The sequence below is a fragment of the Microtus pennsylvanicus genome, chromosome 8 (assembly GCF_037038515.1).
Source record: "Microtus pennsylvanicus isolate mMicPen1 chromosome 8, mMicPen1.hap1, whole genome shotgun sequence".
NCBI lineage: Eukaryota > Metazoa > Chordata > Mammalia > Rodentia > Cricetidae > Microtus > Microtus pennsylvanicus.
In genome coordinates this window covers 19,887,939-19,913,895 of record NC_134586.1, presented here as the reverse complement: position 1 = coordinate 19,913,895, position 25,957 = coordinate 19,887,939, and the positions used below count along the sequence as shown (strand labels likewise).

Below are 25,957 nucleotides of genomic sequence, written 5' to 3'. Positions count from 1 at the left end.
ACCAGAATATCTTTTTTAATTGGCATGGTGATATGTTACAACTGATGAACGAATAAATATTTGTTTTTTTAAAACTCCTTACCATAACTATTAATGTTAAACATAATCAAAATATGCCACAATAATTTTATTCATAATGATATTTGTCCCCAAACATAAACATATTCTCAAAAAGTATGAACAAAATGGTCACAAGCACAAATTTTAACAGTCTGGAAAATTAGGTGTTAGTTAATAGTACAATAGAAACATTAGGATGTATTAATGCAATGGGATACTGCTTAACACAAAGAAGAACCCATTCGTGCATTAGATAACAACATAAACGATCTCAAAAAATAATGTTCAATACAAGAAGTGAGATGCAGCAGAACACATCTTATTTATTATGTATATAATACTGTGTTCTGACTACATGCTTGCCTGCAGGCTGAAAGACAGCACCAAATCTCATGGCTGATGGGAATTGAACTCAGAACCTCTGGAATGGCAGTCAGTGCTCCTAACTGCTGAGCCATCTTTCCACCCACTGTGGAATACATTTTAAACAATTTAACTCTTTTACCATTCAAAACCAGACATTTAAACACATCTTGAGAACATAGCACATGAAAACTAAAAGCAATCCCTGCTATGAAAACAGTGGCTTGCTTAGTTAAGTGTATCCCCAAGAACCCTGGAACACTTGTTCAAGGAAAACTCGGGACAGTTCCAAACGGAGTCCTCTCTTCCAACCAAAGCCAGCAGTGTTTGTTTCTTCGGTTCGTGGCTTGACAAGCTTTCATCCTACCCAATACGATGAAAGGGAAGTCTGAATCAACCCTCGTCTTTTTCTGTTGTTCCAGCCTAAAGACTGCCCAACAGGCCCTAACAAGAAACAGCAGGTCACAAAAGAAGAGGAGGTGCTGGAGTTTGGCCTAACTGCTGCCTATTCCCAGAAGAAACCCCCGAGTGCTGGTCAGGTTTGTCAGCTTGACCCAAGCTGGAAAAGGGAAGCTCGGCTGAGAAATGGCATCCCTCAGTTTAGCCTGTGTGCAAGCCCATGGGGGCATTTTCTTGACTGATGATAGGCAGAAGGGCCCATCGTCCTAAGGTAACTATGAAAGCATCATGACAGGTCATGAAGAACAACCCAGTAAGCAGGGTTCCACTGTGGTTTCTGCTTCAGTTCTTGCCTCAGTTTCCCCAGGCTGGTTTTGGTCATGGTCACGGCAATGAGTGTGATGAGGACAAGAGTATCACAGCCCCGCACCAGCCTTTGCCACTCCCGTCCTGCCCAGTCCCATTCCCCATTACTTGGCTGTTCTGTGAACAGAGCTCCCTTTTTCTACCCTTTGGCCCCTGCAGCTTTTTCTACCCCAGCTCTGTCTCTGGTCCTTCCCAGAGGCAGTTGAAGGGGCCCTTTGCTTGATCATGGAAAAACCAAAGAGTTAGGTTGCCCGGGTCAGTTGCCAGACAGGGAAACTAGGAATTTTTTCCTTCCTCAGTCTTTCTACAACCCTTACCCACTTGCTAATCCAGATAATTCTCAGGAGATATCCAAGAAGATTTTACTCCTCACAGCTTCGCCCAGGCCGGGTGCTCAGATAACAGAAAAGGGCCCGCAGGGGGTCATGCCGCCTGTTTACCAGCCATGTACCACATGACATTATTTCATACAATAGTTTCATTCATGCATATGGATCGCAGGATTCCAATCACATTCCACTACACAGCCGAACCACTGCCAGCCCCGGGACCATCCTCCAGCAACGGAAGCACCAAGGATGCTGATGTCCTGCTGGCAGCCAGCATCATTTCAGACCTTAGGGAAAGAGCCAGAGCAGTAGCTGTCAGAGAGCAGACACGCATATTGGTTACCATTAACAAGAAGGGTTGTCCCCCTCATCCGGAATGTGTGCCTGGGCTTGCTCCAGGTGTCTGGGGAGAGATCCCTGAGGTCCTTATTGAATAGTGGGATACAGATCAGCACAAGAGCCTAGGGTAAGAGAAAAGGCATTGGAAACGCTGTTCCTAGAGGCTTAAGGTGAGGATGGGGGTGGGGGTGAGATGTCAACTATTTTTAAGAGGGCTGGAGGAAGACAAAGAGAAGAGGAGGAAGAGGATAAAGAGGAAGGGAGGAGGTGTGGACCTTAGGAAAGGTGGTGACACTTGGGGTGACAGCAGCAAGAGCGGCGAAAGCAGGGGGAGGAAGAAAACGCACCGAGTCCAGTGAAAATGAACGAGGTCATCGTGCTAAGTGAAGAGAGCAGTCACAGAACACGGATCCGTGGGTCACACGCAGGGTGTGTGGGATGCTGAGTGTTCGCTGCACTGCGAGCCCCCCACACTGTGAGCCCTGAAGTTGATGTCAAGAACGCCAAGCAGAAGCGAGACGGCGCAGAGCAGCTGGAGAGTGTGGCTCGGGGTCTCTGAGCATGAGCGCTGCGGGTGGTGCTGGTTAGAAGCTGGCTTTCAAACAGGTTAACTGAGTTGATTGAATTGCTTAAAGTCAACTGAGTTAAAAGAAATTGTCTGTAAAAAACATTTCGATTTAATGAAGGGAGACGAAACTCTTTTTTATTTAGTTTTTCTTTTTTTAATATTACTTTTAATCTTGTGCGGAGTAAGACAAAAAAGGTACCTGGAGGGACAGCCGTGGGTGCTGGGAACCGAACTCTTATATTTTTGGTTGTGAGCCTAGCCTTTAACGGCTGAGCCATCCCTCCAGGCCGCCAGCAGCGGTGAATCTGGACCTGATGTAGGTAGTAGGCGTGGCTCAACGCCACCGCCATTTTAGTCTCAAGTAACTTCATTCTATGAATTTTTGCTAAAACACATACCAACAAAAACTGGACTCGTTGCAGCGATCGTTTATGATCTGGACGACCGCTGCTTGCTGCTTCGTTCATGCAGCGCTAGCGAAATGGAGCCTAAGAGTCGAGAGGGCTGAGGACACGGATTGGAGTGAAGGGGTCGTGTCAGGAGAGGGGTGAGGACACGAGGGATGGGCGTGTGCAACTTTGCGTGGGCTAGACCTTGTAAAGGGCACTGGTGCCTGAAAGGCTGGAGGAGTTGGTTGGTGCAAACTGGGTGCAGGCGCGGGTGCGAGGGGCCGGCCGGAGTGGGAACAGAGTGAGGCTCAGAATTGTGGCAGTTGTAGGGATGTTTGGGATGATGTGTGCCCGTGGACTTGTTTTCGTGTTGAAGTTAGAAAAAAATACAACCAATAGAAAAAGAAGAAAATTGTGGGGGAGCGGTTTTAAAAAAATGTGTAGTCCAGGCTGGCCTCGAACTCCAGATCCACCTGCCTCTGCCTCCTTCAGCAAATCCTACCGGCCTGCGCCACCAGAACCGGCGAGAGGCTGTGCTATCAAAATACGAGTTAGCATTGAGTTACGATGACGTCACCGCCTTCTCAACACTGTGGAAAGAATGTAGAGTGAATACGACTGGGTTTGCCTTCTCCTGCAAACCGCACTGTCAGCCAGGTCCAAGCGCATTTTCCGCCGGGCTCATGCAAACTCCCCTCACTCCAGGGAACCCCAACCTCAGGAGCCCCGAACGCCCTTCCCGCTCCGCGCCCCCTGCTGGCCACCCCGGCAAACACACTCCCGCACCTCCCTGCGTGGATTCGTCTAAACTGAGTCTTCTTCCAGTAGCGCGTTTTTGCTTGTGCAACGCCAGTGCCTTTTTCTAGGTAACCAGACACGACTGATCCAAGTAAAGGAGCTGCAGCATTAGACCTCGAGTGTGCCGGTGAGGTGCAGGGTCAGGGAAGTGTGATAAAGTCTCAGGGTGCCTGTGACCTTGTGCACTTAACACAGAACTCCAAAGTTTCTTTACTTATTTCCTATGTGTCCTCACCTCTCTTGCCCAGCCTAGAAGAGCTGTTTGCTTTCCACATGGGTGTGGTGAAGATTAACCAGAAACTTCCAAGCTCCTTCGTGGAGATCTAGAAACCAGGAGCTTTCCTCACTGCGTTTTTATTTTAATACTCGTGATGATAAGCGATATTGTGCAACATTTCCCGTGCTCCTTGGCTACCTTTATGCTGTTGTGATGCTCAACCTTGATTGTCAGCTTGTTTGGATTAAGAAACACCTAGGAAATTAGTGCAGCAAGTCTCTGTGCGTGTCTGTGAGGACGTTAGCAGCGCTTCACGGTTTTAAGGGAATGTATGATCAATCCTGGGACTATTCAACAGATGATGGCATTTTGAGAGCCGGTCACAGCTAAGAGATTGTGGCCTGTCGGAGTCAGTAGCTCACGGAGATCCCATCCTAGGATAAGCATTACCCCCTGGGCCTTCTCTGTATACCCCGTTCATTTGCTTCCTCCTGAGATTCTCCTCCCACCTCTTTATCTGTAACCCATAAATTTGGGCTTCATGGTGTCCCCAGATTCTTGCCTATTATTTTCTTTGCTTGAGTGTTCCAGTTGCTCTATTGTGTCTCCGAGTCTTGACGTTCTATCTTCTTCGTGACCCATTCTCCTAGGAAGGCTTTCCATTGAGCCTTCTCAACGCGAGGTAGACTCCCTTGAGACCCAGGGCAACACCGCAGCCACAGGGCGGAGCAATGCCCTCTGTACAGAAACCTTGATACATCTCTCCAGCAGTCCCGTCTTTGCTTAGTAAGCCTTCTAGGAAGCCATGAAGGAAGAGCAAAGAGACCATCATTTCGTTTCATCTCCGCCGAAGTGCTACGTGTGACCTTGGAATACTTCCCAAGCCGACCTCCTTTCCTTGAGGTGAAAGCCATTTAAACCCACCCTATGAGTTTAAAGTAGCCAGTGAAGTCTGTTACCAAACAGATCTCTGTCTAGTTAGGTTCTGGTCCGGCTCTCTCCACCGGAAATTGAATGCTCACACATATAGAAGCTGTTTGCCTGAAGGTGTCCGGTGCCCTGTTCTCTGAGTGTCCCTAACAAATGGGATTTTTTTTTTCAATTCTGTCTCCATTTCAGCCTGAGTTTCCCTCAGTGTTTATGCCTCTTTACTGAGTGCAACTTTCTATTCCTGCGCTGCTCATTATTCCATTCAGCCACTTACTTGTCTTCTCCTGGACTTCAGTTGGGATTTTATTCCTGTCCTCTTCCAGGACATTCAAGAGGTTGTGACCTCCTCAAAGGCCGTCACTTCCTTGCTTCCGTTTATAAGTATTCTTTTAAATCCTTAGTCCTGCGAGTCATCTAGAACATTCTGCAGGACCAGGTCTTAGTTTGCCTTCTATGGCTGTGATAACGACCATGACCAAAAGCGGCTGCTTGCGGAGGAAGTGGTTTAGCAACCTCGTGTGACCACCATGAAGGCAAGGTAGGCAGGAAGATCTCAAGGCAGGAACCTGGAGGCAGGAGGGGAAGCAGGGACCTTGGAGGAATGCTGCTGACTGGCTTGCTGCTTATCGCTTCTTCCGTTTGCTTTTTTAAGTAACCCAGGACCACCTGCCCACAGGTGGCACCCACCCACGGTGTGCTGGGCCCTCCTATATCAATCATTAGCAAAGAGAATGCTACACAGACTTCCTGCCAGTCCAGTTTTATGGAGGTATTTTCTCAATTGATGTTTCCTCTTCCCAGAAGACTCCTACTTTCCAAAGTTTCACAAAACCTAGCCAGCGCACACGGGGTTACTACTGTTGTAAGTTGTTTTCCCCGGTGCCTTTTTGGACAGGTTGGTTGGTGCAGCCCAAAATTAACCCCAGGATAGGGTGAATTTTACCTAAGAGGAGAGAAGAAGTGGGAAGACGCGGGAAGAAGCAAGGGTGAGAGGGAGATCATATGGCAAAACCGGAAGCTAGAGTCAAGACTGGAGCCAGGAAGGACTTCCTACCCGGCCTCTTCTTTAATATCCTGCCCCCTCAGTGTTGGCACTGAGGACCAAATATTCAGACAGACATGCCAACCTTTTGACACGGCGACAGGATGCTGTCATGCACAAAGTTCACTCTTGAGAAATACACGCCTGAGTCAAAACAAAACAAAACTCAAACACAAAATATCTGAGCATGTTTTTAATATGTTTTCAATTCTGTGGACGGAGGGCTGCATTCATTCCGAGCTGTCTCAGGGCTCGCTGTGGCCCGTGGGGTGTGCATTGCAGGATTGTAAGTAGGTATTCCTGGGTTCACGATGATGGCAGCTGGACCTATGACCATCTGTTTTCTGGGGGCAGCTTAATACCCTGTGGGAGTGGTCTTGAGCATCTCTGGGGGAGGGATTATCATTTGGGCGGCTTTCTGAGATGCTGCAGGGTTTGGAGAGCCAGGGGTGGGGTGGGGTGGGGGATTGGGGTGGAGCTTCTTCCAGAACATTCCAGACTCTTTGGGTATATGGATGCCAGGGGCTGGGGTGAAGCATCCACCTGAACAGTTATGTTTGACATTTTTAAGTATTATATACACATTGTCATTCAAGTATACCTGTTTTCTGTATGTGCTTGTCACTTAAAATCTACGTACCAGTATTAAAGTTGCCTGTGCTGTTGTGTGTGCTGGAAACATTGTATGACTGTGTTTTTCTCCTTACTGTCCTTTCTTTTTGAAATGAAGACCTTTGGGTTGTCTTGTGTGCAGCAGGTCCAGTGCTAATAAACTCCTTCACCTTTTGAATATTTGGAAAGTTCTCAGTTTCTTCTTCATTTTTGCAGAATAATTTTGCTGACTGCAATATTTTCAGTTGAGATGAATTTTCCACAGTTTTGAGACGTCATCTGTATGAGTCCATTTGCTGCAGTTACAAAATACTGAGAGCAGAATATCTGTAAAGAAAAGCGACTTACTATTTTCTTCCACTTTTTATTAGAAGGTAGTAAGTGTACAGTCTAACGATTTTCCTTGTGACATGTTCATGCGTGTGTGTACCATGCTCTGATCCACTGACACCCTGTCACCTTCAACAATCTCCCCTCTTTTTCTCCCGTCCTTGTTCTCTTCACAAACATTCCATCTTTTGCTTTCATGAAAAGAAGTTTGTTTTGCTTACAGTTTTGAAAAATACCAAGTTCCCTTGACCCCCAGTCAACGTTTCATTTCTGCTGTTGTGGTTTTTCATTCCCCAAATCTGTTAGGTTCTATGCACATATTTCCCGTCCTTGTTGGCAGATGATTTTGCTTGTGTGTCACCTTCCTGTGTCCCTGTACCTGCCCATCTGGGGCGTCCATGGGCTCATTAGTTCCTAGTAGCTGACCAAGCATCTTTAGGATAATTCTGAAAACTCTCACTGAAGAAGCTCATACATTTGTGATGCTTTACTCTATAAAGTATCCCTTCCTTTCTCTGCTTGGCCATGATTCCCTATTTTTGTTTTGTTCATTTGTTTGTTTTTGTATCTATGTAAATTTTTCTGTCATTTTGACATTTGAAATATCACTCACCTTTCCTGGCCTTTTTTAAATTTCAGAGACATCTGAACCAAGCTCGTGGGAGCTCACGAAGTCTAGACTGACAGCTGTGGAGCCTGCATGGAACTGAACCAGGCACTCTGCATGTGGAAGACAGTTGTGTAGTGTGGTCTATCTGAGGGGCCCCTGGCAGTGGGACCAGAATCTATCCCTGGTGCATGAGCTAGCTTTTTGGACTTTATTCCCTATGGTTGGATGCCTTGTTCAGCCTTGAGGCAGGGTGGAGGAGCTTGGTCCTGCCTCAACTTGATGTGTTAGGCTTTGTTGACTCCCCACTGGAGGCCTTACCCTTTGGGAGGAGGGGATGGTAGGGTAGGCTGGGGTGGGGGGTAGGCAAAGAGAGCGGGAAGAGGAGTGGGAATAAGAACTGTGGTTGGAATGTAAAATTAAATTTAAAAAAATTGTTAAATTATTTTTTTTAAATATTTATTTATTTATTATGTATACAATATTGTCTGTGTGTATGCCTGCAGGCCAGAAGAGGGCATCAGACCTCATTAGAGATGGCTGTGAGCCACCATGTGGTTGCTGGGAATTGAACTCAGGACCTTTGGAAGAACAGGCAATGCTCTTAACCACTGAGCCATCTCTCCAGCCCTGTTAAATTATTTTTATTTAATTTTATGTGTGTGGGTGTTTTGTCTGTATGTACATCTGTGCAGCATGTGAGCACTTGGTGGCCAGAGAAGCTAGAGGAGGGTATCAGGACGCTTGGGACTGGAGTTACAGTTTTGAGCTGCCTGGTGGATGCTGGGAGTCAAACCTGTGACTTCTGGAAGAGCAGCCAGCCAGTGCTCTTAACCACTGAACCATCTCTCTATCCCTCCTTTTATCACTGTTTTTTGTATAGCCTCTTTATTTCATCACGTTCAAGGGTAATGTTGGTCTTTCACTCTATTTTTCTGTACATTCTAACTTCCACTATGAAAGTAAGAGATTTCAATATCAAAGCAGGCTACCACTGGGATGCTTGTCTTTCTTAACCCTTGAGATTTTTAATAAGACTTTAACTACAGCCACTTTGAAACTCAGTATCAGGATTTGGAGAGATAGCTCAGCAAATAAAAAAGATACAGCAAGCCGGGTGTGGTCCCTGGAACACTGTAACCCCAGCATCCAGAGGGGAGGAGACGGGGGTGGTGGTGGTGGTGGTGGTGGTGGTGGTGGTGGTCACTGAAGCATATTGTTTTCCAGACTGTCTGAAAAAACAAAGAAAATCAATGCAAGGTCCAGAGAAAGCCCTGTCTCAAAGGAACAAGGAGGAAAGAATATCCCTCAGTCCCCTCTGGCCACTGGGCATGCACACGGCTCTGTACACACTCAAACACACGCGTACATACACCACACAAGCATACACTGTATTCACACACATGCATAAACACATAGGTGGTTAAATAAAAATAACCAGGATCATCTACACCCATTCACCATTTGAATTCTTTAGCTGTCATGTCACATCATGAATGGTTAATATCACATTGTACTCTCTTGTGTACACAAATACACATCAGCTTACCCTCCTTGTATTTTAGAGTAACAAGATCAATGTCATCCTGCAATCTGACATTTTGCAGTGAAACAATCGTTTGGGCAATTAGGTGATGAGATGTCTTCAGTAGGCAGATGCTTTCCGCAGATGTGAACTCTCAGGAGGGTTTTATTTTTATCTGTACAAAGATGGCTACATAACAAAACTCTCATTGTATTTGTAACTGTGTGGTCATTGTCATGGTTCCTGTCACTCCATCACAGGAACAGTGGGCTATCAGCTGCGTGGAACACACAGACCAATGGCAATGTGTTTGGATGTTATTTTTAGTTTCTTTACGCTTTGTGGCTTAGAAACTTTTGGAAGCACCTACTAATGAAAATACCTCCCCCTCAAATCTCTTGCATTTAATGGGGTCATTTAATGAGGACATCAGAACCAGGCTTCAGGAATATTAAGTTTCAGTGTTGGACCTGAAGAGATGGCTCTGTCCTCCCGGAGGACACGCTCAGTTCCCATCTTACAAAGAAGCTCACAACCACAGAACACCAACACATAAAATAATAGAGTAAGACAAAAAGAAAGAAAGAAAAAAAAGAAACTTCAATATACTTAATTATCTTTTCAAACCTTAATTTTTCACCTAAACACAGAATCAGATTCCTCTTTACTTTCTTGGTCTAATATGTGTCCATCGTGACTGACCACAGCGTTGTTTGCTTAACGATTGCCCATAACCCACCTCAAATATTTGAATGTTCTTCATACACTTACCCCTGAAGGCTATGATATCCCAGAAAGGGAGGGAGATTGTTGGATAGAAAATGAATTATTAATTAACTTTTAAATAATTCTTATTTAAACCAAAGCCTGAGCACCCGATGTATATGAAATTTATCTATACTAAAGTTCAACAAAGGTTGAAATTAGTACCCTTGTCTACCAGAGATTATAGTAATCTGAGTGAAAGAAATAAACAGAATCACACAAGATGCACAGCTCTGGACAGTCTTGCACACTTGCTGAAATCTTAGGTTTAGATGGAGAATGAGACAGAACTCCGTGCCTGGCGTTGGGTGAAAGGGCTGTCAACAAAGAGTGACAGCTGAGGAGGTTCCACTGAGTCACAATGTGTGCTGTGAGACCCGCACACGGGCTTCATCTCACTTTGTATCATCAATGGCCTTGGGAATGAATGTGCTCTCCAAGCCGTGAGTGTGCACCTGACTCCTGGAACGCACAGCCTGCAGACTGCTGCCACGGTCGAGTAACTGTGCGCACCTGCACAATTCCACTCCGACCACAGAAAGTGACTTTAAGGAAATCCTCGCTTGTCTTCTTCTTTTTCACTTGTGATATGAGACTGTCTGACTTAGGTGTGGTCCTTGCTCTAAGGCTCTGGGTCTAGAAATCCGTGGAGGAGTTAGCACATCACACAGACCTGTGTCCTCCACTCCCTGTCGCTGTGACGGATGAAGTCCGTCACTCAGGACTGCTCTGAGTGGCACATGCTGCTCCTATCACTGTTCTTCCAATTGTGTCAGTCATTAGGTTTCCCCACATTCCAGTCTGCAGCTCCACAGCTCCTGTCACAGTGTGGATATTTCGAGAGGGTTTCAGAGCTTCAACCGGTGCCAAATAGCACCGTAGGCTTTCACGTATAACCTTCAGTTTCATGACACAGCACAAAATGGCATACATCTGAACCCTGGGAGTTTAGAAGGAAGGTAAGTTGGAATTCAAGACGAATATTTCATCCAAGTTCTGAGGGAATAGCTCATAACAGACAGAAGAACAAGAACAAAAAAGACCGTCCCACAAGTATTCTTTCTTTTTTTTTTTTTTAAAAAACGTAAGCTCTGTGAGAAAGACAGGCACCAGGGTCAGTAACCATGGAGAAACCCTCAGCTACCAGTGTGGGTGGGTGTGGACACACAGCAGGGAGTTCACAGCGGACTTCCTTTTTCGCTTATTTCAACTCACAGACCTTGGAGTCTGTTCCTGTCCACAAGTTCACTGTCAAGTCCCTCCACCTACAATGGATGCAGCAGTGGTCTATGCTGACTTAAACCAAGCCAGGACCCAAGAGCCTAAGAAGGCATCCCCTCCAGCTCCTCCCCCAGGTAAGCAGCTTTTCTTCTCTGGCATTTAAATTATCTTCCAGAGTTAAATTTTCCTCTGAAACGTGTGGGTTTAAGTCAGTGCTTTGAAGGTGAGAAGCAGGTCTGTGTCTATGTTCGTGTTAACTACTGTGGCAGTCTGCCAGCAGAAAACCACAGTTCTGGGAAGGTCATGCATTCCATTTTTATTCGATTAGGCAGCAGGAAACCTGAACATCACTTCCCCTATTCAGACTTAGTTAAAAATCCTGAAGAAAGAATATTTTACTTACATGAGCAAAGTCGTGTTTCTAGAGCTGTTGATGCAATCAATTGCCAGTTCCGAGTTCACCTACAGAATGTGGACACTGTGGACCAGCTGTACTTCACAGCAACCTCAATGTCCCTTCACAGTGCAGAGTGTAGATTTAATGGCTAATGACTTTGTCTCCCAGAAAGGAGGGTAATCTTGGGGAAAAGTCACAGTCAAAACAAAAGACTTGAATTAAATCAAAAGCTGCTGCTGCTGCTACTGGTGGTGGTGGTGGTGGTGGTGGTGTGTGTGTGTATGTGTGTGTATAATTTTATTTAATTTTTTTAAAAGCTGGCTGTTTCTATCTTGCAAAGTAGAATGGGTTTAAATGGATGTACCACACAAGATACCAAAGCCAGTCAGGAATTAACCCTTCAACACTGACTGAAAGTAGCACTCTTGTCTACCAGAGGATTTAGTGATACGAGGTAAAGAAATGGGGAAGGTTGTTCAGATGAAGCACACGGCCAGAGGATGGCTGAGATGTAAGAGGCCAGAAGGTCAGGCAGAGAGTCTATAAAATGATGGTGATACTTTATTCCGTTCTGCTGGCTAACTGAACCCACTGACATCCGTCTTAAAGCAGTTGCTTTCCAAACTGACGATTCTATGTGTTATGACACATGGACTTCCAACTCCAGAGCTTCTTGTTAGAATTGTGTACATTGCCAATGGTCTGAGTCAAGAAGAAAGTCTTCGAGTCAGCAAATAAGCTTCATTATAATGTTTACATAGGGTGAACAGAAAGTGGAGGGAATTCCTGTTTTGATAAGTGTAGGGAGAATTCATAGCACCAGTTTTTTGTTGTTGTTGTTGTTGAGAAAAAGCAAGTCTTGGTTTTCCCATCATGGCTAGCAAAAGTGGAGGAAGAGTGTAAGAAAATGAGTATAGAGAAACATAAGGAGGCTCTTCTTAAACTCTACTGTCTAAGAACCCAAGTCAAGAAGACTAGGAAAAAAATGTATCCTAATAAAAAAGACGAGGGGAAAAATAATTATTTTAAAATTCAATAATCTGGGAATAAAATTGAAGAAAAACAAACAATAGTAAAATAAAAACAGAAAATAGAATTTGAATAGAAAATGTTGATGCAGAAGCATAACTGTGAAACCACTGGGGCCCATTTAGCTAAAGGTCTCACACCATGGTAAATTTGAAGCACTGTGATTAGATCTGCCGGCAAAGAGAACCGGAAAGGGGGACATGAGTAGTGAGTGACCTATTTTGTTTGTGGTCAAATGGCCAAAGGTTCGTTCTGATGGTTCAATGGATATGTAAAAATGTAATTGAAATTTGTAAAAATGCCTCTGGAGTTTATTTATTCATTCAGAAATAACCAATTACTATGAGACAAACATTGCTCTAGACACTGGGGAAACATCCATGAAGAAACAGGAAAACATCTTTCTCCCTGTAGATTTTATATTACTGTGAAGGTTTAAATCAGTGATATAAACACCTGTGTCAGAGACAGTGTGATTTTTGAAAGCCAGTGAGAAAGCATTTAAATGGAAATTAAGATTGTTGCCATTAGAGATGGCATCCTGTCAAGCAGAGTGATCAAGGCAGGCCTTTCTGAGAGATGACGCTGGCCTCAAGTCCTGGAGGTCTATGGAGACCAAGGCTGAGTATCTGAGAGAGGAGCCTTCTAGGCAGCTGCACTGGCAAATGCAGAGGGAGAACAGGCCTGCGATGTGGGGAACATGCATGCCTGGTGTGCTGTGGAGATCAAACCAGGAGGAATGGTGACCAGTGGAGGGATTTGGAGGGCATTCCATAGGTTCAGATGGTGAGGGGAAAGCCATTGAAATGCCTGGAAGAGTGGACATGACTTAGCATTCTGTGGGTACCAAAGCAGGTACTGCCACAGAGCCAGTGTTTACATAGCCTCTTCTGTATGTAACTCCAATAGTAGAATAGATAGTAAGGGGAGCCCGTGGAGCCTAACTCTGAGGATAGGAGGTCTTTAAATTTTGTAATGAATGGATACAGATTTTTTTAAAGTCGCCTAAGTGGCTTTTTACCAATAATTAAAACAAAAACAAATAAAAAACCTCACATTTTGAAAAAAGAAAGGAAGGAAGGAAGGAAGGAAGGTAGGAAGGGAGGGAGGAAGAAAGGAAGGAAACAATATTTATTGCCAGTTACCACAGGCCAGATCCTATGCTCAGGAATTTAGAATAATTGTTGCCTACAGTCCTGCCTCCTGTCCAGGACACTCACGACCCACACAGCTGCGGTGGTCAGCCACTGGGCGTATCCTCAAGTCTAACACACTGCTTCCTTCCATGACAGTTCTGTCACCTCTCTCCATACAGCCCTGCTCACTGTCCACAGCAGGTTGCTTCCAGACCTCTACATGCATGCTGGTCTCTTACACAAAATGTCGTCCTATAAGTAACCTGCTCGCATATTGCTGCGTGCTTCAGATAATCTGTAGATACTGACAGCACCAAGGACACTTTCAGAACCATGGGAATAGCTGCTGTGGAGTATTTGTTAGAGACTAAAGATGGAGAAAGGAAGTGTGCTTTCCACACAGAAGCAGCCTTCTGTGTGTGACTATCTTCATCTGTAGCTAGCTGGGTCTATAGATACCACTCCAAACATGTGTTAGACTGTCCGTGTCTCTTCTGGAACACCTTTATTCTTCTCTCCCTCTCGACCCCTTCCTATTATTCTTTCTCCAGAGGAAAACTTGAAAAGGAACTAACTCATCTAAGTGACTGTCCTGTCTCAATGCTGTTCTAGGGACTAAAGACACTTGGCCCTTGTCTTCAGTCTGGGTTAAACTGTTCAGTTGTCTGGGATAATGTAAAAAAAAAATTAAAATGTATCTAGAAGAGGTAGAATTGGATATAAAAACAATTCTGGAAAAATACAATGAATAATAAAAGACAATATAATAAATAACAGCACATCTGAGTTTAAAAATTTAGCATGAACTCAAAACATGTATTCATTTACATTAAGATGAAGATTACATTTACATATGATTATATTCAATTACATTAAAACTTAGAAAAATATAAAGCCAACAGGAAATATATATAAATCATGAATCAAAAGGTACTTTGAAAAATAAGGAGCCGGGCGGTGATGGTGCACGCCTTTAATCCCAGCACTCGGGAGGCAGAGGCAGGCAGATCTTTGTGAGTTCGAGACCAGCCTGGTCTACAAGAGCTAGTTCCAGGACAGGCTCCAAAACCACAGAGAAACCCTGTCTCGAAAAACAAAAAAACAAAAAAAAAAAAAAAAGAAAAATAAGGAAACCTTAGGCAGGTATGTGGTTCATAACTATGATACTAACCAGAACCTAGGAGGTGGAGGCAGAAGATCAGGAGTTGAAGGCCAGTCTCAACCACACAGAGTTAGAGGTCAACCTGGATGACAGGAAACCCTGTCTCAAAAAGGGAACAAAGTACAGAAAACAAGGCAACTAGGAAAGTTTTCTTAGAATTTATAAGAACATTATAAATGTAGATGCTAGAGATAAAATAAGAGCAATCTGGTGTTTTAATAAATTAGAGTGATAGAAGCTAGGTAATGGTTCTCCACAGTATTTTCATAAATAAACCAAAATGATTGTTACTACGTTTCATATGACACCCATGCTTTTAAAGTTGTCTAAAGTCAAAATAAACCGTCCAAATCATGATACTTTATGAACACATTTATAACTTGACGTATTTAAAATCCTGATATACAGAAGATATTTATTGTGTAGTAACTGATAGGGTCACCAAGAAAAGTACAGCTACAGGACCTGGTATTTCATCAAGGCAGTATTGTAGATGCATGTGTTATAGCACAGAATCCCCTTAATCAACAGTTTCAATCTGGTGCACTTTCATAATTTGCAGTCAACAAGTTGACAAATATTAATCCAATGATTGAATAGAAAATTCCAGGAAGAAGTAACTCTGTGTCTTGAGCTGGACATTGTTGTGAAGAGCAGAGTGAGCTCTCCTACCGTCTTGTCAAGGCAGGAGTGACTCCTCAGCACCTTTGTCACAGCTATTCTTGGTTGTCAACTTATATCTGGAGTGAACTAATCCAGAAATGAGGTAACGTTTGCGATCCAGATGTTAGGGCAGGAAGATATCTGGCCTTAAGCCTGGATGACACACGCCTTTACATCAGACCTGGAGACTGGAAGGCACACCTTTGATCTGGGCCACACCTTCTGTTGGAAGCCCATAGAAGGACAATGGAAGAAGGAAGGGTGAGGGAAGGGTTGCTTCACCTGCTTGCCCTCACCCCCATTCGTTCATCTCCTTCTTCAAGATCCCAGCAGAGCAGCTGAGACACCAGCCTTGCGGGATTCAGCAGCTACTAGAATCGAGCTCTCCATTCATAGCCACCATTGTTGGGCTGCAGCCTGAAAGTCCTCCCAGTGAATTCATATATATATGGAGAGAGAGAGATTCATTCTGTAAGTTCTGTGACCTAGATAACCCTGACTAATACAGCCTGCCAGTTACCCAGGCTTGTGCTCAAATACCTCTCATTTTACTGAATAGCGGCTTCAAGTTGTGAATTCTCTGAACTCTGGCAACACTCCTGCGTCAAAGGGAAGCCACACTTGCTTCCTCTACATGAAAAGGTGAAAAGACTCCATTTAAGGAAAGGGGAAAAAAGAAAAATAAAAACAGATTTTGCTAGTAGATACCAAGCTGTGAAAGTCACAGCCACACTTTTATGCCTGCACTCAGTTAAGACAGAAAACTTAACACATGTTTGTATGTGTGAAGCAATATTCATAGAAATGGCTTCTAACCACAGCTCAGCTCTCCATTAAGAGTTGGAGAGCTCAACCTGTGCAGATAAGTGGAGAATAATGTAGTTAAAATCCTGGAAACAACACGGTGGCCAAGGCCACTGGGGTCTGCTTAGAGTTCCAGACCAGCCAGGGCAGCATACTGAAACTCTGTCCAGAACAAACAAACCACACAGGTGCCTAAACTTTATTCCAAGATGGAGAAGATCATTACGGACAACAGTGAAGCAGGCCCCATGTTAAATAATAGAATTGCTATACATCACCAGCGCCAAAGGTGTTACGTAGCACAAAACTGAGGGGTGTGTGTGTATACCTCCTATAAACGAAGATACTCCTTCTTGGAGGAATTGTTGGCTCATTCCCAAAGCAGAACACGTACTTTACTTTTGTACAGCATCCACTCAGCAATTTTCAAGACATCTTCTCCATCATCAAGTTTGACCTTCCTAAAACCCATTTGACCCAACTGTGGAATTCATAGTAAGGAGGCTAAGAAAGGCTCTTTTCTGTACCCTACCCTCAACGTGAATCCAATTGTCCATGTTAATCAAACTACCTCATTCACTCCAAATGCTCTCAACTAGATTAAAAGTGTGTTTTTCTTTAACTTCTCAGACTGCTGCTGGTGCCCACGCTGGCATCGGTTGGCTCTGAAACTTGGCTGTCTTTGGCTGATCCTTCTTGTCCTGATTGTGGTTAAACTCAGTGTCTTAGGTAAGTGAGACAAATGTTTTTACCTTAGAATTCTCTCTCTAGCCTGGCAGTGGTGACACACGACTTTAATCCCAGCATTCTGGAGGCAGAGGCAGGAAGATCTCTGTGAGTTCATAGGCCAGCCTTGACTACAGAGCGAGTGGAAGGTCAGCCAAGGCTACACAGAGAAACCATGCCTTGAAAAACAAAACAAAACAAAATCTTCCTCTAGTTTCACCTTGAGTATTCTGAATTCTTCACACGAGCTGGCCACCCTGAGCCTGGGGGAGGAACAATGACAGGCAGTTACAGGACAACATCCCCTGTTGCATTTCTCCTGTTTTGGAGAATCACTATGGGGATGACGCATGTGCACATAGAACTCTAAAAATGTCACAAGTGTGACAAGATAACAATAACAATGAAAACCACAATGCCTAAATATGAGTTTATAAGGTGTCTGCCGAACTCCAGAAGACAGCCAGCAACCTTACGCTTGGTGCAGGTGTGAGCATCCTCACCCCACAGGGGGGAAGTTCAGAGGTGGGAGAGGTGCATGAGCTTCACAATGCTCTTAGAAGCTGGCTGGGCAGCCGGAACAAGGGGCCCTGCTCCCTACAGCACTTAGAAGTGGTGTAACCAACAACAGTGTGAACCCATTTGTTCTGTGCTCTTCTGGTTCTCTATTCACTCTGTCTCCAAAGTGGTCCCCTGTTAACACGTCACTAATACATTGTCTCCTGTCCATACTCAAGCTTGTTGAGTTGACTTTGTTTCCTGAAGTGATAGATACAATATCCATTCTATTGCATATAGAATGTACATTTCACCTTCTTCCTGTGTTTTCTATCTACCACCAGTACAAAAAACACCAGTAGGAAAATGCATTCAAGAGAACAAGACGAAAACAACAGTAGAAAAATGCACTGTGAACGTTTCAGAGAGCAGTACGAAGGCAACAGGTAATTTTGATATCCTGATTTTAATCAACACCACGTTACCTTTCATCCAGGGACACATCATGGTGGGTCTTATGTTTGAGAAAACGGAAGCCTAAAACGGTTAAGAACTTGTCAAAAGTCATGTGACTGGTAAGTGATGCCTTTGGAAACTGAAGATATGTGATCTTAAAATCTAGCACCTTGGCCTCCTGACCATGCTGCCTCAGCCTGATAGCACAGTTGGTTACTACAGACGAACAGCAACTTAAAAAGTAAAATATGGAGCTTCAGAGACAGCTCAGTGGTTAAGAGTTTTTGTGTGCAAACGTGGAGACTGTAATTACAGCTTCAGCATCCATGTAATGAACACCCCAGGACAGTCACTGAGGTCTGCCTGCTTCCAGGTTTGGAGAAATCAGTATTAGTTTCACATTCAATAAGAGACTCTGCTTCTAAAGAATAGGTGGAGAGGGACAGAGGCAGAGACCTTACATCCTGCTCTGGCCTCCGCACATGTACTTGTACACACATGCAAGTAAACTACACACACACATGCACACACACACACAGAGATTGAGAGAGAGAAACAGTTTTTTTTTTGTTTTTTGGTTTTTTTTTTTTTTTTGCTTTAGAGGAATGTTTTGGACTCAGTGTTCTAATGCTGTGCAGAGACACCATGACCATGACAACATTGGTAAAATAAAGCATTCACCTGGGGCTGGCTTACAGTTTCAGAGGTTTAGTCCATTGTCATCACAGTGAGGAGCACGGCAGCATGCAGGCAGACATGATGCTGGTGAAGTTGCTGACACTTCTATATCTGGATCTGCAGGCAGCAAGAGGAGAAGGATACTGGGCCTGGTTTGGGCTTTTGAAACCTCAAAGCCCACCCCATGACACACTTCCTCCAACAAGGCCACGCCTCCTAAAGTGGTACCACTCCCTGATAACTAAGCAATCAAATATATCAGCCTATGGGGACTATTCTTATTCAAACCACTACAATGAATATTTAGTTGTTTTAATCAAAATTTCGTATAGTTAACCTTGTCTGAAGTTAATTAAAAGAAACAAAAATAAAATAAATTCTATGTCATTTATATTTCTTTGATGTGTCATTAACAGTGATCTGTTACAGTGTTACTGTGTGTGTAAAAGTGTGTGTTAGCAAAGCAGCTACTGTGTGTAACTGGCTGTGGTACAGCAGGGACAGGGTGGAAATTCACCATGTCTGCTCCTCACTTCAGAGAGTCCAGTTCAGCTAACGTGCCCCTGTGGCTGGCTGCCACACCGAGAGAAATGCATACAGTTTTCTCAGGAGAACGGTGTTTGGAAGGAAGGTCTATCTAACTGCACTAGAAAAGGAGCCACTTTGCTGCTCATTCAAGACCAAGAAGAACTGGTGAGTTGTTCTATAAAATAGAGGTGTAAGCATGTTCTGGAAGCTATATCAATGTCTCCTGATTTAATAGATCTTCCATGTAAGGGAAGTGGATACTTTGCATTATGGAAGCTCATAGTCTGAGAGACTAGAGGGACATGTGAGCCAATAACTGCATATGTAAGGTGAGTGTCCTAGGATCATAAATGCTGGGCACAGATTCCTCAAGGGAGGAAGAATGAACTGTGCTGAGGACTCAGGACGGACACAGGTGACACTTGACCTAGGTGTCAGGAGGCTGTGGAATACGAGTTACAGCACACAGGCTCGGGTTAAGTCCTCTCCTCTGCTTTGATTGTAGAGATTCATAAAGGACTTGATAAAGGAAAGAATCAATTCATTTTGGATTGGACTAAATTACACCTTGCCAGACAAGCACTGGAGATGGATAAACGGCTCCACTTTAAGTTCTGATGTGTGAGTATTGGAGGAGCTCACTCGAATGTTCAGTTCAGGTCATCTCACTGTAGGGCTCTAACACTGATACCAAAGTTTAGAGATGTTCAGAACAGTTTGAAAGTAGGATTCCAAAAGTGACTGAAAATTTCCATGTATGAAAAGATACCAGCCTTTTTATTAAGCCATGTGTATGCATATATGTATGCATGAGATAGAGTTTTAAAGCCAGGAAGCAGACTAACTCCTTTGAAAAATGGTTACTTAGAACCTAAGCACACATTGCTCATTCTTTCTTTTATCTCCTATCTTTTTCTACACTTTGCATGGAATGTCTTAAGCAGCACATTTGCTATTTGCCCTTTGGTGTCTTGTTTTCCTGTTGTGTGAGATTGTCTACACAGTCACAAACGCAATGAAAGAGCTGATGCTTCATAGTTAAGTTGTTTATTTTAGCAGAATTCATGATTGGCATAACAAGGAGCAACGTGTCACCGCTCCAGATTTGGTAGGAGCTGAGAGAATGGAGCCAATAAATGAGGTGGACTAAAGCCTCGTGCAGCAGCCGGCTTTGTACAGAGCCGCAGCCATCTGTACTCTGAGGGTTGAGACAGTTCACATGAGCGAAGTTCACAGGCTTTAGCTGTACACAATAACAAAGACAAGCCGAGCATGACAAACATGCTCTTCCAGAGACACACACAGAGGACAGCTTGAATATTATTTATTACCAACAGTAAGTACTAAGAAGTAATCTGAAATAAGCCCACTCCTTTCTGTTGTGCCTGGAGAGTCGAGAAAATGCATTCCAACAACATTTCCATGTTTGGAAGGAACTGAGTCACAAGACTCTTGTCCTGTTCTCTTGGAGTGTTCCCTCAATCACTCAGACTTCTCCTTACCTGAGTCCATTCCTGGACCGTGTCCCAACAGCAACGTGTTTATGTTTTTCATAAGCAAAAGCAAGCAGGATTCATTCAAATTTCTGTACAGAGCTTTCAATGATTTTTTCAGAAGAAATGATGTTGAGAATCATATTTTAGTAATTGTGCTAGTGAGTTTTATTTTATACCAACTTGACACAAGCTAGAGACGTCTGAGAGATGGATCTGAGAACATCCATTGAGAAAATGCTTCCATAAAATCAGGTTGCAGGAAGCCTGTAGGACATTTTCCTAACTAGTAATGTAAGGTCCAGTTCATTGTGGGTGGTGTCACCCCTGGCCTGGAGGTCCTGGGTTCTATAAGAAGCAAGCTGAGCAAGTCACAGTGAGCAAGTGAGTAGGCAGCATCCCTCCATGGCCTCTGCATCAGCTCCTGCCTCCTGCTCCTGCTCCTGCCCTGCTTAAGTTCCTGCACTGACTTAACCTCAGTAACTCTCAGTAAAATAAACCCATTTCTTCAAAGCTACTTTTGGTCATGCTTTTTCATCACAGTAATGGTAGCCTTAGCTAAGACACAAATCTTGAGTAAATTTGTACTCAATGCACAAATCCATACTCGAAATATTTCTTTTAATCATTTAGAATAAAAAGGTAGAAATTTAAACAATAAAGCATATGTAGGCTTCTATACAATATAATGATAACATATTAAGTATAGAGATTGTTAAATAGAGAAAATTTACCTAGATAGTAAATGTTGACACTATACAGGACCACATTTTGAATCTTTTTTCAGTGAATGAGATGTTAAAGTGAGAATTTTTTAAAAACAAGTGTTCTGTTCTAGAACATATTTCATATATAGAATATATGAAAACAAAAATATACATATTCTATTTCATAACATCTATCCTGATTTTTCCTAATGCTTTCTGAGTGTCTTACTTAGAGTTACTATTGCTGTGGCCAAAAGTGAGTTGAGGAAAGGGTTTATTTCCTCGCTGTTCATCACTGAAGGAGTGAGGATGCGCACCTAAAACAGGACAGGAACCTGGAAGCAGGAGCCAATGCAGGGACCATGGAAGTATACTGCTTACTGACTTGCTCCTCATGGCTTTCTCAGCCTGCTTTCTTATAGAACCCAGGACCACCAGCCCCAGGTATCCCTATCCACAATGAGCTGGGCCCTCCCATGTCAGTCACTAATTAAGACAATGTCCCAAGGGCTTGCCTTCAGCCATATCTTATGGAGGCATCTTCTTATTGAGGTTTCCTCTTCTCAGAACTCAGTGGTGTCAAATTAGCATAAACCTGTGACAATGAAGACTATTTTCAACATATTACCTATAAAGAAATAGAACTATTTGATGTTAACTTATACTTTTCATACAAAGCAAGGTTTGATATTTGAATTGTTCCTTACTAATTTCATCCAAATATTTAGTGAATTTTGGTCATTTTCATGTACAATTTCCCTCTATCTCTTCTACTAAAACTCTTCTTATTCCCAACAAACTCCTCAAGTTCCTCACCTACTGTGTGTGTGGGGGGGGGAGGGAGGGAGAGAGAGACAGAGATATAGACAGAGAGAGAGGGGGAGATAGAGAGGGAGAGAGTGCCTGTGTGGGGGGGAGAGAGAAAGAGAGAGAAAGTGTGTGTGTGTGTGTGTGTGTGTGTGTGTGTGTGTGTGTGTGTGAGGGAGGAAGGGAAGAAGGGAGGGAGTGTGTGTGAGAGAGAAAGAGAGAGAGCGAAGGAGAGGGAGAGAGTGCGTGTGTGTATGTATGTGTGTGAGAGAGAAGAGAGAGAGTGTGTGTGTGAGAGAGAGAGGGGACGAGGGAGAGAGACAGAGTGTGTGTGTGTGTGTTTGTGTGTGTGTGTGTGAGAGAGAGAGAGCGAGAGCGAGAGCGAGCGAGCGAGCGAGAGAGAGAGAGAGAGAGAGAGAGAGAGAGTGTGTGTTATGTGACACTATTCACTATTTCTGTGGAGATGTGAATAAATGTCTTCTGACCCCAGATAGGGAACCAATGACAGATCAAAATAAAAATACTACCCAAGTCCAGTGAGTTAATTGGAATTACTTGTAAGAGTATGAATGAGAGGGTATTTACAGAACATAAGCCACACAAAGGCAGGGGATCACTGAAAACCCTCCCCAAAACTGGTGACAACATATAAAACTGGACCCTTCAAGCTGTCTGCAGAGCTTGTAGGCAGTTCAACTGGTGAGACAACTTCTTCTCACCAATTCTTACTGTTCATATAACCTTTGGGTATAAAATGTTTCCAGGCAGCTGGGTGAGAGCAATTTCTCTCTCAGACCCAAAGGGCTCCATGAAGAAATGACCAAAGGAAAGAGAGCATCTGGGAGGAAGTCCCTCCCACTGTCACACACCCCCTTTTGTTTACCATAAGTCAGTACATTTTGAACTCATTTTGTCCCTACATTAACTCTAATTTTACCTGCGCTGTTTGAATTCTTGTTTTGTTCACACCAGCAGTGTACCATGGGAGCCACAGGAGCCATGTATGACTACTAAATTAAATACCCCCAGGGATAAAGGGACCACTGCCGTCACACAGCCTTAGCCTCTTCCCTCTGTGGATGCTGAGAGTCTGTAGAGCCACTAAGCACTGCTGTGTTTAGCTGTTGTCACATGTTCATGTGTACATGAGCTCCTTCCCAAGCATTGGCGGGTTATAGGCTATATATTTAAGAGACTAAAGCTCAGCAAATTGAACTCAGCAACAGTTTTCCTTGCATGAGATGTTAGCAGGAGAGTAAGATTGAATTGTGTTTCCAAACCTTCTCCTTTGTTATATCAGCTGAATGCTATTTATTTATTTATTTATTTATTTATTTATTTATTTCTGCAAGAATTCTTCTCCAGTAGTAAGTATAGTTGAATATTATGCTGGAGATTTGTTCCCACAAAACTTTATCTTTAATGTTGTTACTCTAGGTTTACTAAAACTAAGAACTATGTAGTCTACAGTCCTTACAAGTCCAGAGGAAAACATGGCCAACTCAAGATAATTATGAGAAAATCCTAAGCACTAATAGTGGCTGTTCTCTTCCTCCTCAGATTGAAAATTACTGGTGAAACTAAAAGAAACAGCTGTGTCGCCATCTCAAAGGTCATGGTTTCTGAGGACTGTCATTCAGAAAACAAGTGGATCTGCCAAAAGAAACTAAAACGTCTCTGAAACCAGGTGTAATGACTCCTGCCTGTGAATCCCGTCTTGATTACTTTACCATACAGATCTCTGCACTCACTCTGTCTAGGCTGCCAGCCCTCCCAGTGTGCAGCAAATAACTGCAATTCTTCCAGATGCCCCTGCCCGGTTTCTTTATTATGTAAAGGGGACAAGATGCTGATTTGCCATTCTAAGAGAGTTGTTCTGTGGAAAGAAGCCCAGGCAAGCTGAGGGGCACTGGATTCTAACCCTGGAGTTTGTGTGTCCTTCACTGGTCTCTGTTCCTGAGATCCCCTGCAGAAAACTGCAGAGTCCTCTTCTCTCCATCCCCTCGGCCAAGCCAGCACCACTGATGAAAGCCTTTGCTCTTGCCGGACTCCAGAAGTCATGGTTAAGGGACTTAGGGAAAGGCCTCACAGTGGTTTGAATGGCACCTACAAAAGCTTAGGTAAACAGAGCTCTGGTCATGTGACGTCCCCACCAGGACATGATGAACCAGCAGACCCTGGGCCAATGCTGGCATCTTGGCGTTGGGTTACACAGCTTCAGAACTCGCAGAGATGAGCTTCTTCCTTACCAGAGAGGCAATCAAAGGGACTATGGCTGTGTCTTGGTCGCTGTGTCTCCTGATGTTGCAATGCTCCTTTATGGACAGAGACCTTTGAAGCTGCAGCTGGGTTTCTCCTGCCATGTAAGAAACTAAGGCACCAGGGGACTTTCCCAATGACCATAGATGTCATCAACAATTGTGCTGATGAGCAGGGAAGGAAAAATTGCACAGACATCTTGGCCCTGGAACAATTTCAGCAGAGTAAGATAAATGAAGCTGGCTCCCAAAGGGAGGAACTTGACATTGGTATAAGAGAGAGGGGACCATGAGGAGCATTAAAAACCTCCACCATGTAGAGCCCAGTGCGCTGCCAGCCACCTCTAGTCTCGCCTGATTTGATATTGTTCTGGAATTTGTTATTGCTTTGAGTTCCTTTGCTTTGCTAAATAAACTTGAGCTTAAACTGTGTCTTAGCTGACTTCTGTCTGTGGAAAGACAAAATGAGAGGAGAAATCTTTACCCGGTGTGTTAGTTAACCTTTTACAACCTGACACAAGCCAGGCTCATCTGTGCGCAGTGAAACTCAGTTAAGAAAGCACGTCCATAACACTGGAGTGTAAGCAAGCCTGCATGGCATTTTCTTGATTAATGATTGATATGACAGGACCCCCACTGTAGGTGATGATGTAGGCTCCCTGAGAAGGTGATCCTACATAGTATAAGAAGGCAAACTGAATAAGCCTGGAGGAACAAGTCAGTAAGCAGCCCGCATCCTTGGCTTCTACCTCAATTCCTGCCTCCAGGTTCCTTCCCTGAGTTCTTTGTCTGACTTTCCTTCCAAGGCTTACTGTAAACTATAAACTGAAATGAACCCTTTCCTTCCCAACTTGCTTTTGGTCATGGTGTTTATCATAGCAACAAAAACCTGACTAAGATACCCGGTGATGAGATGGTCCACGTGAGATAGTTACTGACAAGCATGAACGTTGGGCAGGAGACATGGCTCAAGGTTAGAGGTCTGGGGTTCAATTCCCAGCAACCACATAATGAGATCTGGCACCCTCTTCTGGCCTGCATGCATACATGCAGGTAGAACCCTATACATAATTAGTAAACCTTAAAAAAAAAGAAAAACTAAGTAAACGGTTAAAACCTTTATTAATTAATAGCCATGCACGAATGGACTCACACCTCTGGGATGTTTCTTGGTGCCTGAGCTCAGGAGTACAGAAATTGAAAAGACAAAACTATAATTACATCAGTGTTGGGGAGGGGTATATAAGTGGTGGGGAATTTAGAGTTGCCTAGTAACATCGTCATTGTTTACAAGACACAATATATCCAAATCGTAGTCAAGTGGACAGCCCCAGATCTTCAACATCGTGAATGTGACTTTTGAAGTGACCAGGCAGGCACAAAGTCATGTTGGGACAGCACGGTGGTACCTTCGTCTTTTCAGTAACGCAACAACACCATCAGAGCACAAATCTGAAGGAAATAGTCCCATAAATTATCATTTGCACGCTCACCTGGTACTGGTAACAATTTGGCATGGTATTGGCGACAACTTTTTGGCACTGTTTAAGACAGCTGAGTCCTTCCTGATGGCTCCTGAGTCATCTCTCACACACAGATAGTACATATGAAATCAAGTGACCCTCAAGGCACATTGGATGGAATGTTTTCCCATGCACCCAAATAGTTAGATTTCCTGTCTTCATCATTTCTGCCGCAGCCTTAATTTACTATTGGATCAGATCCTACTGAGATCATCTCTGAACTCCAGGTATG

At 43.8% G+C, this 25,957-nt stretch overlaps 1 protein-coding gene across 1 annotated transcript; it reads left to right on the top strand.

The window, feature by feature from the left end:
- The first annotated feature begins 10,832 nt into the window (after nt 1-10,832).
- LOC142855944 (killer cell lectin-like receptor subfamily B member 1B allele C) lies at nt 10,833-24,628 on the top strand. The gene is made up of 6 exons (XM_075982618.1): nt 10,833-10,994; nt 16,682-16,780; nt 17,620-17,721; nt 18,948-19,102; nt 19,443-19,558; nt 23,505-24,628. The coding sequence occupies exons 1-6, from the start codon at nt 10,910-10,912 to the stop codon at nt 23,623-23,625; spliced, it is 678 nt and encodes a 225-aa protein (XP_075838733.1). The 5' UTR covers nt 10,833-10,909; the 3' UTR covers nt 23,626-24,628.
- The last annotated feature ends 1,329 nt before the right edge of the window (nt 24,629-25,957 follow it).

Bases quoted from the DNA above. Each gene is read 5' to 3' on its own strand.
- LOC142855944 (XM_075982618.1), top strand. From the start codon at position 10,910: ATGGATGCAGCAGTGGTCTATGCTGACTTAAACCAAGCCAGGACCCAA. The intron at 10,995-16,681 runs GTAAGCAGCTTT...TTAACTTCTCAG, and splicing joins CCCTCCAGCTCCTCCCCCAG to ACTGCTGCTGGTGCCCACGC. The intron at 16,781-17,619 runs GTAAGTGAGACA...ATCTACCACCAG, and splicing joins GGTTAAACTCAGTGTCTTAG to TACAAAAAACACCAGTAGGA.